The following is a 13726-nucleotide window of genomic DNA, read 5'->3' as shown; positions in this document are numbered from 1 at the left end:
ACTCTAGATAGATCTTCCTCCCTTTCAGCAATTGAAACTATTCTCTGAGGTTCAATCATTTGTCACTTTTGCTTTTCCAATTTGTCCTAGTCACTGGTCTCCATTATGCCTATAGAAATACTTATTTTCCAATTTGCTTAAGCATGAATACCACAGAAGTCTTAAATCACATATCTGTAAGATCATTAAGTCCTAGAAGACATATCAGGGTCATATCGTCTAGTTTCATGACTTAAGTTAAGACCAAGCAGAGTAGCTCAGGGATACCACAGCTGCAGTTCTCTTAAACCTTTTCCCTATCCCTTATTCAATAAGTAAATGGCTATTGATTATATACTGTATTCTAGACACTCTATGAGTGCTAATGATACAAAAACTAAGACATAGTCCTTGCCCTTAATCTAATTATGTAACTAAAGAAAATGCAAGGCTGACCTTAAAATGTTATGATAAAATATTAGCTAATTACTATGGGAGTGAAAGGAGAGAGAAATTTTGAGTGAGGATCAGGAAAAGTTAGAATATCAGAAGATGCTCAGAATAGCATGTGCAAATTCAATTACAAAGAAATTAGAGTATTTTGTAGGTAGGGATAAACCCTACTCAAAGGTGAAGATTCAACACAAAGCTATAAATTCATGAATGTAAACCTAATATTCAAAGACTTAAAAATAGTCCAGTGATGTTGAAGTATAGACTGCATGCAGTGAAGGGACATAAAACATAAAAAGCCAGACTGAGACCAAATAATTAGAAAAAGGTATTGGGTAGATTATTAAGGAATTCGCATTGATTAATTGGCAATGAGCAGATTCTTTGGGGTTTGTTGGAGCAGTAGGTGGCAGAAATATCTACTATATGGATTTTTAAAATATTAGTCTGACAGAAATGAGAGTATAAGGAGTCAGACAGACATCCAGAGGTTGAAGGCAGAGATAATATATTTGGAAGGTCTTTGCAGTTGTTCAGGCAAATGATAAAGATCTGAGGTAAACAGTGGAAGTGGAAGTGGAAGGGAAAATACAGATGTACATAGCAATGAAGGGAGAAAACCAGACTTCTGGAATGGTAGAGCAAGAACCTTCTAAGTAGTCTCTCCATAAAAGTAAAACTGGGAAAACCTGTCAAAAAGAATTTCAGAACTCTGTAAATTAACTGAAGGCATTTAACAAATAAAAAATTGCTTATCCAAGAAAACTACCAAACCTCAGTAAGAATAGTGTAATCTGTGGCATTGTAACTTGTAATCACTCACATCACCAACAAGCTTGACAGCCATGAGTACCAGCCATCTTACTGCCAGCAGAGGGCACTGATATGGTTTGAAGCTCCACAAAAAAGCCAATGACCAGGAGCACTGTCAAAACCAATAGTAAGCCTTGTGGCCAAAAAATTGGGAGGCCACTATCACAGCCACTTAAGGCAGTGATACTAGTTGGGCAAGCAGTAAAACATTTAAAAGTAAAAAAGGGAAATCTGGGAGCAAGATATTCCCAAGGGACTGTGCAAATGCTGTGCAGATGCTCAAGAGAGACCAAAGAGGAACCCAGTTATCTATTTATCATTGGGTGATCATGAGGTCCTGAAAACTACTATAAAAAAGAAAAATAAGAATTAAAAAGAGAAAAAACTGAGCAGACACTTTAGTAGCCACACTTTAGGGGAGATATACTCTACAGAACTAGCCCAATAAGTCATTTAACAAAAAACAAAATACAAAAAGCAAACAAAACCATCAACAGCAGCAACTTTTGGTGGATGAGGGATGGGGTGTAAATTCAGACTCCAGGGTTGCGATAATATATTATCCCAAATTCAACTTTAAACAAGAAATTATAAGACACACACACAAACAAAAATCCCAGAAAAGTATGGTCCATCCACAGGGAGAATAAAGGCAGTCAACAGAAACTCTCTCTAGGTTGATTCAGATGTTAGACTAAAGACTTCTAAGCAATAGGTTCAACAAATGAAAGAAAATCATGTTTAAAGAATTAAAGGAAAGTATGATGATAGTGATTAACCAAATATAGAATATCAATAATGAAATAGAAATTATAAAATATAATGAAAAAATCTGGAGTTGAAAAGTACGTAACTGAAATGAAAAATTTACTAGAGGCAATCAATAACAGATTTAAGTTAACAAAAGAATCATAGAGATCCACACACAGACACATCACAGTCAAACTGTTGAAATATAAAGACAGAAAAATCTTGAGTGCTGCACGAGAAAAAGAACATATATTCAAGGGAACTACAGCAAGATTAAAGTTTATTTCACATCAGAAATAATGACACCAAAGGTAGTGAGATTATATATTTAAACTAAACTCAAAGAAGATAAATAATAACTATTAGTGTGTAGATACATAAAATAAAGAGAAAAACACAGAAAATCCAAGTAAATAAGTTAGTTTTTTGTAGAGATTAATAAAATTGTTAAACTGTAAGATATATTGACCAGGGGAAAAAAGATGACACAGATAATCAAACTCTGGGTTTAAAGAGGGCATATAATCACTGCCCTGCAGAAATTAATAAGATTGTAAGGAAATGCAAGAAACAAACTAGGCAACTTAGATGCAATACATAAATTTCTAGAAATACCCAAATTATTGAAGTAAGCTAGCTACGTTTCAAGGAAAAGTAGAAAATGTGAATAAATCTATAATAAGAAAAAAATTGAATTAGTAATTTAAGATTTTCTCACACAGAAACACTTAGGCACAGACAGCTTCACTGGAGAATTCTATGAAATATTTAAAGGATAAATAATGTCAATATTCCATGAACTCTTTGAGGAAACAGAGAAAGAAGGAACACTTGCCAACTTATTCTATGAGGCCAGTATTTTCCTGATCCCAAAGCCAGACCGAACACATTATAAGAAAAGAAAACCACAGACCAATACTCCCTCTAGTTTCTAGATATGAAAACCTTCAATACAATATTAGCAAATCAAATCCAGCAATATATAAAAAAGATCAGTGGCCAGGCATGATGGCTCATGCCTATAATCTCAGCACTATGGGAAGCCGAGGTAGGCAGATTGCTTGAGCTCAAAAGTTTAACACAAGCCTGGGCAACATGGTGAAACTCCATCTCTACAAAAAAAAAAAAAATACAAACATTATTAGCAAGGCGTGGTGGTGCACGCCTATAGTTACAGCTACTTGGGGGCTAAGCGGGGAGATCACTTGAGCCTGGGAAGTCAAGGCTGCAGTGAGCTGTGTTCGTGTCACTGCACTTCAGCCTGGGTTACCAAGTGGAATTTATCCTAGGAATACGAGGAATGCAATAACCAGTTAATACACCATGTTAATAAAATAAGGGGAGAGAAATTCACATGAATATCTCAATTGATGTCGAAAAAAAGACTTTTACAAAATCCAACACACATGTGTGATTTTTAAAACTCTCAATAAAATTAGAATAGAAGGGAACTATCTCATTCTGATAAAGGACATCTATTAAAAATCTATGGCTAACATTATACTTAATGAAATAGGTGTATAAAGGAAGAATAAGTTGGTCAAGATGTGGATGTGTGTACAGAGGTCTAAATAATAACTATAACATAAAGATGAGGTTTGATGTGGGCAGTTGAAATGTAGAAGTGGAGCTCATGGGAACTGGAGATAAAGTTTTGCTATATCAATAAAATTTAAAATCACTTCCTCATATCAATAAAAATTGAAATCACAGAGGAGGCACAGATTACCCAGGAAAAACCATAAGGCAAAAGAATAGAAGGTTAAGGATAAAACATTAGGGGCACCTTTATTCAAGGAGCAGTGAAAGAAGAAATCAGCAAAGGAAATTTAGAAACATTAATCAAAAACTGCTAATCATGCTCCACCTCACAGAAATGACTGCTAATTAGGAGTTGTTTTGAACCCATAATGTAAAGAGAGAATTCTCTTGAAAAAATTGTCCCTATTAAAATATCTTCCTTCATCTTTCATTGGGAAGGAAGATATTGGACCAAGCTTAGAAATGGTACATAAAAGTTCAAGTTAATCACCAAAGAAATAGACAGATTTAGCCAATCCATCCACAATGCTCTTCACATATGGCTAAAGGCCCTATAGCATGGTCAATGCACTTCCCCATTTCCTAATTGAAACAGAATCCAGAATCCTCATTCCTTTCTCTCTACCAAAGATGCTTTCCTGTTTTCCAGAAACTTGACAGAAGTCCTCTTAAATACACAGCACTTGGAGTTCTTCAGGGAGTTCCTCAAGGAACGGAACGCTGAAAGCCCATTGCAATTTCTCATAGCTGTACAGAATATCAGTATGGAGACCAATGAAAAGATTTGCAAGTCTCTCATAGAAAATGTAATCAAGACTTTCTTCCAAGGCCAACTCTCTCCTGGTATGCATCCTCTTCTGATCCTGTTTTCTCTCTCTCTTTAGTGTCTTAGGAGAATAGCCTGGGAAATAGCCTATCTCATGTGAGCCCCCAGAGAGAGCGGTACAGAGCAGCAGCCACATGGGGCAATATTGAGACAGATTAAGAGGGAAGGCAAAAGCAGAGAACAGTAAGAATAAATCCAAAGTCTTAATACGAGTTGTATTAGTCCATTCTCACACTGCTATGAAGAAATGCCCAAGACAGGGTAATTTATAAAGAAAAGAGGATTGGGGGGAGGAGCCAAGATGGCCGAATAGGAACAGCTCCGGTCTACAGCTCCCAGCGTGAGCGACGCAGAAGACAGGTGATTTCTGCATTTCCATCTGAGGTACCGTGTTCATCTCACTAGGGAGTGCCAGACAGTGGGCGCAGGTCAAGTGGGTGAGTGCACCGTGCGCCAGCCGAAGCAGGGGCCAGGCATTGCCTCACTCGGGAAGCGCAAGGGGTCAGGGAGTTCCCTTTCAAGGGGTGACAGACGGCACCTGGAAAATCGGGCCACTCCCAACCGAATACTGTGCTTTTCCAACGGGCTTAGGAAACGGTGCCCCAGGAGAGTATAGCCCACACCTGGCTCAGAGGGTCCTACGCCCACGGAGTCTCGCTGATTGCTAGCACAGCAGTCTGAGATCAAACAGCAAGTCGGCAGCAAGGCTGGGGGAGGGGCGCTCGCCATTGCCCAGGCTCGCTTAGGTAAACAAAACAGCCAGGAAGCTTGAACTGGGTGGAGCCCACCACAGCTCAAGGAGGCCTGCCTGCCTCTGTAGGCTTCACCTCTGGGGGCAGGGCACAGACGAACAAAAAGACAGCAGTAACCTCTGCAGACTTAAATGTCCCTGTCTGACAGCTTTGAGGAGAGCAGTGGTTCTCCCAGCACGCAGCTGGAGATCTGAGAACGGGCAGACTGCCTCCTCAAGTGGGTCCCTGACCGCTGACCCCCGAGCAGCCTAACTGGGAGGCACCCCCCAGCAGGGGCAGACTGACACCTCACACAGCCGGCCGGGTACTCCAACAGACCTTCAGCTGAGGGTCCTGTCTGTTAGAAGGAAAACTAACAAACAGAAAGGACATCCACACCAAAAACCCATCTGTACATCACCATCATCAAAGACCAGAAGTAGATAAAACCATAAAGATGGGGAAAAAACAGAGCAGAAAAACTGGAAACTCTAAAAAGCAGAGTGCCTCTCCTCCTCCAATGGAACGCAGTTCCTCACCAGCAACAGAACAAAGCTGGACGGAGAATGACTTTGATGAGCTGAGAGAAGAAGGCTTCACACGATCAAATTACTCTGAGCTACGGGAGGATATTCAAACCAAAGGTAAAGAAGTTGAAAACTTTGAAAAAAATTTAGAAGAATGTATAACTAGAATAACCAATACAGAGAAGTGCTTAAAGGAGCTGATGGAGCTGAAAACCAAGGCTCGAGAACTAAGTGAAGAATGCAGAAGCCTCAGGAGCCGATGTGATCAAATGGAAGAAAGGGTATCAGCCCTGGAAGATGAAATGAATGAAATGAAGCGAGAAGGGAAGTTTAGAGAAAAAAGAATAAAAAGAAATGAGCAAAGCCTCTAAGAAATATGGGACTATGTGAAAAGACCAAATCTACGTCTGATTGGTGTACCTGAAAGTGACGGGGAGTTTGGTTTTTTGTTCTTGCGATAGTTTACCGAGAATGATGATTTCCAATTTCATCCATGTCCCAATTGAACAATGAGAACACATGGACACAGGAAGGGGAACATCACACTTCGGGGACTGTTGTGGGGTGGGGAGAGGAGGGAGGGATAGCATTGGGAGATATACCTAATGCTAGATGACGAGTTGGTGGGTGCAGTGCACCAGCATGGCACATGTATACATATGTAACTTACTTGCACGTTGCGCACATGTACCATAGAGTCTAAAGTATAATAATAATAATAATAATAAAGGAAAAAAAAAAACGTATATTCCTACAAAAAAAAAAAAAAAAAAAGAAAGTGATGAGGCGAATGGAACCAAGTTGGAAAACACTCTGCAGGATATTATCCAGGAGAACTTCCCCAATCTAGCAAGGCAGACCAACATTCAGATTCAGGAAATACAGAGAACGCCACAAAGATACTCCTCGAGAAGTGCAACTCCAAGACACATAATTGTCAGATTCACCAAAGTTGAAATGAAGGAAAAAATGTTAAGGGCAGCCAGAGAGAAAGGTTGGGTTACCATCAAAGGGAAGCCCATCAGACTAACAGCGGATCTCTCGGTAGAAACCCTACAAGCCAGAAGAGAGTGGGGGCCAATATTCAACATTCTTAAAGAAAAGAATTTTCAACCCAGAATTTCATATCCAGCCAAACTAACCTTCATAAGTGAAGGAGAAATAAAATACTTTACAGACAAGCAAATGCTAAGAGATTTTGTCACCACCAGGCCTGCCCTAAAAGAGCTCCTGAAGGAAGCGCTAAACATGGAAAGGCACAACCGGTACCAGCCACTGCAAAATCATACCAAAATGTAAAGACCATCGAGACTAGGAAGAGACTGCATCAACTAATGAGCAAAATAACCAGCTAACATCATAATGACAGGATCAGATTCACACATAACAATATTAACTTTAAATGTAAATGGACTAAATGCTCCAATTAAAAGACACAGACTGGCAAATTGGATAAAGACTCAAGACCCATCAGTGTGCTGTATTCAGGAAACCCATCTCACGTGCAGAGACACACATAGGCTCAAAATAAAAGGATGGAGGAAGATCTACCAAGCAAATGGAAAACAAAAAAAGGCAGGGGTTGCAATCCTAGTCTCTGATAAAACAGACTTTAAACCAACAAAGATCAAAAGAGACAAAGAAGGCATTACATAATGGTAAAGGGATTAATTCAACAAGAAGAGCTAACTATCCTAAATATATATGCACCCAATACAGGAGCACCCAGATTCATAAAGCAAGTCCTGAGTGACCTACAAAGAGACTTAGACTCCCACACATTAATAATGGGAGACTTTAACACCCCACTGTCAACATTAGACGGATCAACGAGACAGAAAGTCAACAAGGATACCCAGGGATTGAACTCAGCTCTGCACCAAGCGGACCTAATAGACATCTACAGAACTCTCCACCCCAAATCAACAGAATATACATTTTTTTCAGCACCACACCACACCTATTCCAAAATTGACCACATACTTGGAAGTAAAGCTCTCCTCAGTAAATGTAAAAGAACAGAAATTATAACAAACTATCTCTCAGATCACAGTGCAAACAAGCTAGAACTCAGGATTAAGAATCTCACTCAAAACCGCTCAACTACGTGGAAACTGAACAACCTGCTCCTGAATGACTACTGGGTACATAACGAAATGAAGGCAGAAATAAAGATGTTCTTTGAAACCAACGAGAACCAAGACACAACATACCAGAATCTCTGGGATGCATTCAAAGCAGTGTGTAGAGGGAAATTTATAGCACTAAATGCCCACAAGAGAAAGCAGGAAAGATCCAAAATTGACACCCTAACATCACAATTAAAAGAACTAGAAAAGCAAGAGCAAACACATTCAAAAGCTAGCAGAAGGCAAGAAATAACTAAAATCAGAGCAGAACTGAAGGAAATAGAGACACAAAAAACCCTTCAAAAAATAAATGAATCCAGGAGCTGGTTTTTTGAAAGGATCAACAAAATTGATAGACCACTAGCAAGATTAATAAAGAAAAAAAGAGAGAAGAATCAAATAGATGCAATAAAAAATGATAAAGGGGATATCACCACCGATCCCACAGAAATACAAACTACCATCAGAGAATATGACAAACACCTCTACGCAAATAAACTAGAAAATCTAGAAGAAATGGATAAATTCCTCAACACATACACCCTCCCAAGACTAAACCAGGAAGAAGTTGAATCTCTGAATAGACCAATAACAGGAGCTGAAATTGTGGCAATAATCAATAGCTTACCAACCAAAAAAGTCCAGGACCAGATGGGTTCATAGCCGAATTCTACCAGAGGTACAAGGAGGAACTGGTACCATTCCTTCTGAAACTATTCCAATCAATAGAAAAAGAGGGAATCCTCCCTAACTCATTTGATGAGGCCAGCATCATCCTGATACCAAAGCCTGGCAGAGACACAACCAAAAAAGAGAATTTTAGACCAATATCCTTGATGAACATTGATGCAAAAATCCTCAATAAAATACTGGCAAACAGAATCCAGCAGCACATCAAAAAGCTTATCCACCATGATCAAGTGGGCTTCATCCCTGGGATGCAAGGCTGGTTCAATATACGCAAATCAATAAATGTAATCCAGCATATAAACAGAACCAAAGACAAAAACCACATGATTATCTCAATAGATGCAGAAAAGGCCTTTGACAAAATTCAACAACGCTTCATGCTAAAAACTCTCAATAAATTAGGTATTGACGGGACGTATCTCAAAATAATAAGAGCTATCTATGACAAACCCACAGCCAATATCATACTGAATGGGCAAAAACTGGAAGCATTCCCTTTGAAAACTGGCACAAGACAGGGATGCCCTCTCTCACCACTTCTATTCAACATAGTGTTGGAAGTTCTGGCCAGGGCAGTTAGGCAGGAGAAGGAAATCAAGGGTATTCAGTTAGGAAAAGAGGAAGTCAAATTGTCCCTGTTTGCAGATGACATGATAGTATATCTAGAAAACCCCATTGTCTCAGCCCAAAATCTCCTTAAGCTGATAAGCAACTTCAGCAAAGTCTCAGGATACAAAATCAATGTACAAAAATCACAAGCATTCTTATACATCAATAACAGACAAACAGAGAGCCAAATCATGAGTGAACTCCCATTCACAATTGCTTCAAAGAGAATAAAATACCTAGGAATCCAACTTACAAGGGTTGTGAAGGACCTCTTCAAGGAGAACTACAAACCACTGCTCAAGGAAATAAAAGAGGATACAAACAAATGGAAGAACATTCCATGCTCATGAGTAGGAAGAATCAATATCATGAAAATGACCATCCTTCCCAAGGTAATTTACAGATTCAATGCCATCCCCATCAAGCTACCAATGACTTTCTTCACAGAATTGGAAAAAACTACTTTAAAGTTCAGATGGAACCAAAAAAGAGCCCGCATCACCAAGTCAATCCTAAGCCAAAAGAACAAAGCTGGAGGCATCACACTACCTAACTTCAAACTATACTACAAGGCTACAGTAACCAAAACAGCATGGTACTGGTACCAAAACAGAGATATAGATCAATGGAACAGAACAGAGCTGTCAGAAATAACGCCACATATCTACAACTATCTGATCTTTGACAAACCTGAGAAAAACAAGAAATGGGGAAAGGATTCCCTATTTAATAAATGGTGCTGGGAAAACTGGCTAGCCATATGTAGAAAGCTGAAACTGGATCCCTTCCTTACACCTTATACAAAAATCAATTCAAGATGGATTAAAGACTTAAATGTTAGACTGAAAACCATAAAAACCCTAGAAGAAAACCTAGGCATTACCATTCAGGACATAGGCATGGGCAAGGACTTCATGTCTAAAACACCAAAAGCAATGGCAACAAAAGCCAAAATAGACAAATGGGATCTAATTAAACTAAAGAGCTTCTGCATAGCAAAGGAAACTACCATCAGAGTGAACAGGCAGCCTACAAAATGGGAGAAAATTTTCGCAACCTACTCATCTGACAAAGGGCTAATATCCAGAATCTACAATGAACTCCAACAAATTTACAAGAAAAAAACAAACAACCCCATCAAAAAGTGGGCAAAGGACATGAACAGACACTTCTCAAAAGAAGACATTTATGCAGCCAAAAAAGACGTGAAAAAATGCTCACCATCACTGGCCATCAGAGAAATGCAAATCAAAACCACAATGAGATACCATCTCGCACCAGTTAGAATGGCAATCATTACAAAGTCAGGAAACAACAGGTGCTGGAGAGGATGTGGAGAAATAGGAACACTTTTACACTGTTGGTGGGACTGTAAACTAGTTCAACCCTTGTGGAAGTCAGTGTGGTGATTCCTCAGGGATCTAGAACTAGAAATTCCATTTGACCCAGCCATCCCATTACTGGGTATATACCCAAAGGACTATAAATCATGCTGCTATAAAGACACATGCACACGTATGTTTATTGCCGCATTATTCACAATAGCAAAGACTTGGAACCAACCCAAATGTCCAACAATGATAGACTGGATTAAGAAAATGTGGCACATATACACCATGGAATACTATGCAGCCATAAAAAACGATGAGTTCATGTCCTTTGTAGGGACATGAATGAAATTGGAAATCATCATTCTCAGTAAACTATCACAAGAACAAAAAACCAAACACCGCATATTCTCACTCATAGGTGGGAATTGAACAATGAGAACACATGGACACAGGAAGGGGAATATCACACTTCGGGGACTGTTGTGGGGTGGGGGGAGGGGGGAGGGATAGCATTGGGAGATATACCTAATGCTAGATGACGAGTTAGTGGGTGCAGCACACCAGCATGGCACATGTATACATATGTAACTTACCTGCACATTGCGCACATGTACCATAAAACCTAAAGTATAATAATAATAATAATAATAATAATAATAAATAAATAAATAAATAAAAGAGGATTGATTGACTCACCATTCCACATAGCTGGGGAGGCCTCAGGAAACTTATAATCATGGCAGAAGGCACCTCTTCATGGAGCAGAAAGAGAGAGAATGAGTGTCAAATGAAGGGGGAAGCCCATTGTAAAATCATCAGATCTCATGAGAACTCACTACCATGAGAACAGCATGGGGGAAACCACCCCCATGATTCAATTATCTCCACCTGGTCCTGCCTGTGACACATGGGGATTATTACAATTCAAGGTGAGATTTCGTGGGGACAGAGAGCCAAACCATATCACTCCACCCCGGCCCCTCCCAAATCTCATGTTCTCACATTTCAAAACACAATCATGCCCTTCCAACATTCCCCCAAAGTCTTAACTCATTCCAGCATTAAGTCCAAGTCCAAAGTCTCATCTGAGGTAAGACAAGTCCCTCCTGCCTATGAGCCTGTAAAATCGAAAGCAAGTTAGTTACTTCCTAGATACAATGGAGATATAGGCATTGGGTTAATACACCCATTCCAAAAGGGAGAAATTGGCCTGAAGAAAGGAGCTCAGTTCCCATGCAAGTCCAGAATCCAGTAGGGCTGTCATTAAATCTTAAAGTTCCAAAATGATTTCCTTTGACTTCATGTCTCACATCTAGGTCACACTGATACAATAGGTGGGCTCCCACAGCCTTGGGCAGCTCCACCCTTGTGGCTTTACAGGGTACAGCCCAACTCCCAGTACCAATTTACTGTATTAGTCCATTCTCACACTGCTATGAAGAAATACCTGAGACTGGGTAATTTATGAAGAAAAGAGGTTTAATTGACTCACAGTTCCACATGGCTGGGGAGGCCTCAGGAAACTTTCAATCATGGTAGAAGGCACCTCTCTACGGGGTGGCAAGAGAGACAATGAGTGCCCAGCAAAGGGGGAAGCCCTTGTAAAACCATCAGATCTCATGAGAACTCTCCCACTATCACAAGAACAGCATGGGGTAAACCACCCCCGTGATTCAATTATCTCCACCTGGTCCTGCCCTTGACACATGGGGATTATTACAATTCAAGGTGAGATTTAGGTGGGGACACAGAGCCAAACTATATCACTAGTGAAAGGAGCCAAGTCTAAGATACTTTCACATGTATCCTCTCATTTAATTTTATTTAATTCTAAAAATAGAATTTTATTTAATCCCTGTAATATAGGGATAGGCAGCTCCACTTTACTAATGAAGAAAAGGAAACAGAGAGGTTAACTAGCTTGTACACTTGGTAGAACTTGAATTCAAATTCAAGTCATTTGACCATTAAACCAATGAGCCTGAAGTTAGATACAAAAACCAAGAGTTAGCTGCCTGCAAAGGTGGAGTATCCACCACCCATGAATTGTGAAGAGAGTTGTACTGGGAAGGAGAACTGTATGCCTGAAAATCTTTGTTTCATAAGTTGTGTCTTATTTTGTTTCCTAAGGTGGGAGGGTAAATATGGTAAATAAAATCTTGGCCAAAAGCAGAAGTTGCAAGTAATGCAAAGCAATGAAGATAGAGCCTCCTGTTTTGTCACAGATGGCATTTTTGTGTGTTTGGTTTTTGCTTGTAGTAAACCAAGATAAGAAAATAAAAGTTTATGAATATAGAAAATATAGAAAAATAGGTCAAATTAACAAATCTTTATTTGTAAGCAATATTTATTCATTGAATCTCAGGATGTTGAGATCTGCACAATATTTTGAATGAGCTAGAAGAGGAAGAGTGTCCAGATCCTATTTTTGATTATTTTCAAGTCTCATTAATGAACACAGCAGTTTCTGAACAACTGCAGAACCAAACTGCCCTCACAATACTTATCTGGAATTTTGGATTCTCCATCTACCCAGCAATTTAACTATAATCCTTTACCCTTCTGCTCTCTCTCTAAATCCAAATTTTTCAAACCAGCTGCAGAAATAAGTCATTTAAAAATGTCTTTCCCCTTAAGCACTCATCCTCAAAATTTGAATGAAACTAAATGAGGAAAGTATTTGGTTTACAAATGCATTTGTACATAACATTTCAAATATGCTTTGGAGATTTTCAAACAAACTATGGCGGGATCAGAGTCTAGCCAGATTGAAAATGGGGGCTGTGAGACTCTAAGATAAAAAAAAAAAACACCACCAGCTATCTCAGAAACGGTAGTTGAGGATTACGACTTCTTTTCTCTCTTGCATTTTCTAGAAGAAATGCTTCAATGTGATGTCCCTATTGTCAAACAAATCGCTTCCATGCGTCATGTCACCACAAGCACACTGTTAATGCTCCAGGGACATATTATGAAATCTATAGAAGAAAAGTGGTGAGTATACTCAATGAAGGAAAGGATTCTTCCTGGAGTTGCTCCTTGGCTTCTGAAAGCCATATTCATCAAGGGTTTCATAATCCATTTTCATAGCTCGTTGCCAGAGCCTCTCTACAAAATAAAAAGTCAAACTTATCTTGAACTTTCCTACCTATCTACCTGACACACACACACACACACACATTTCTGTTTGTTTGCATTAACAAGAAACAATACAGTGTTGATCAGGAAGGTTAGGCTGACATTAACAAAGGTCTGATAGAGTAAGAAGAGAATTTTTTAGTATTTTACTATTCCCCAGTTACCACTGAGACTTCCTCCAGAAGCTGAGGTAGGTTTGCCTGGACTG

The 13726-nt window shown here is 39.3% G+C and overlaps 1 protein-coding gene across 4 annotated transcripts in view; it reads left to right on the top strand.

Moving 5' to 3' along the window:
- Positions 1–13726, top strand: part of RGSL1 (regulator of G protein signaling like 1) — a 118125-nt gene that overhangs the window by 70943 nt on the left and 33456 nt on the right. For all 4 annotated transcript variants that reach the window (XM_054524543.1, XM_054524524.1, XM_054524522.1 and 1 more), the window contains exons 12-13: positions 4187–4380; positions 13257–13374. In XM_054524543.1, the coding sequence (XP_054380518.1) occupies positions 4187–4380; positions 13257–13374 (312 nt within the window). The remainder of the gene's footprint in view (positions 1–4186; positions 4381–13256; positions 13375–13726) is intronic.

The sequence above is a fragment of the Pongo abelii genome, chromosome 1 (genome assembly GCF_028885655.2).
Source record: "Pongo abelii isolate AG06213 chromosome 1, NHGRI_mPonAbe1-v2.0_pri, whole genome shotgun sequence".
Classification (NCBI taxonomy): Eukaryota; Metazoa; Chordata; class Mammalia; order Primates; family Hominidae; genus Pongo; species Pongo abelii.
This window is presented reverse-complemented; position numbering and strand designations above follow the sequence as displayed.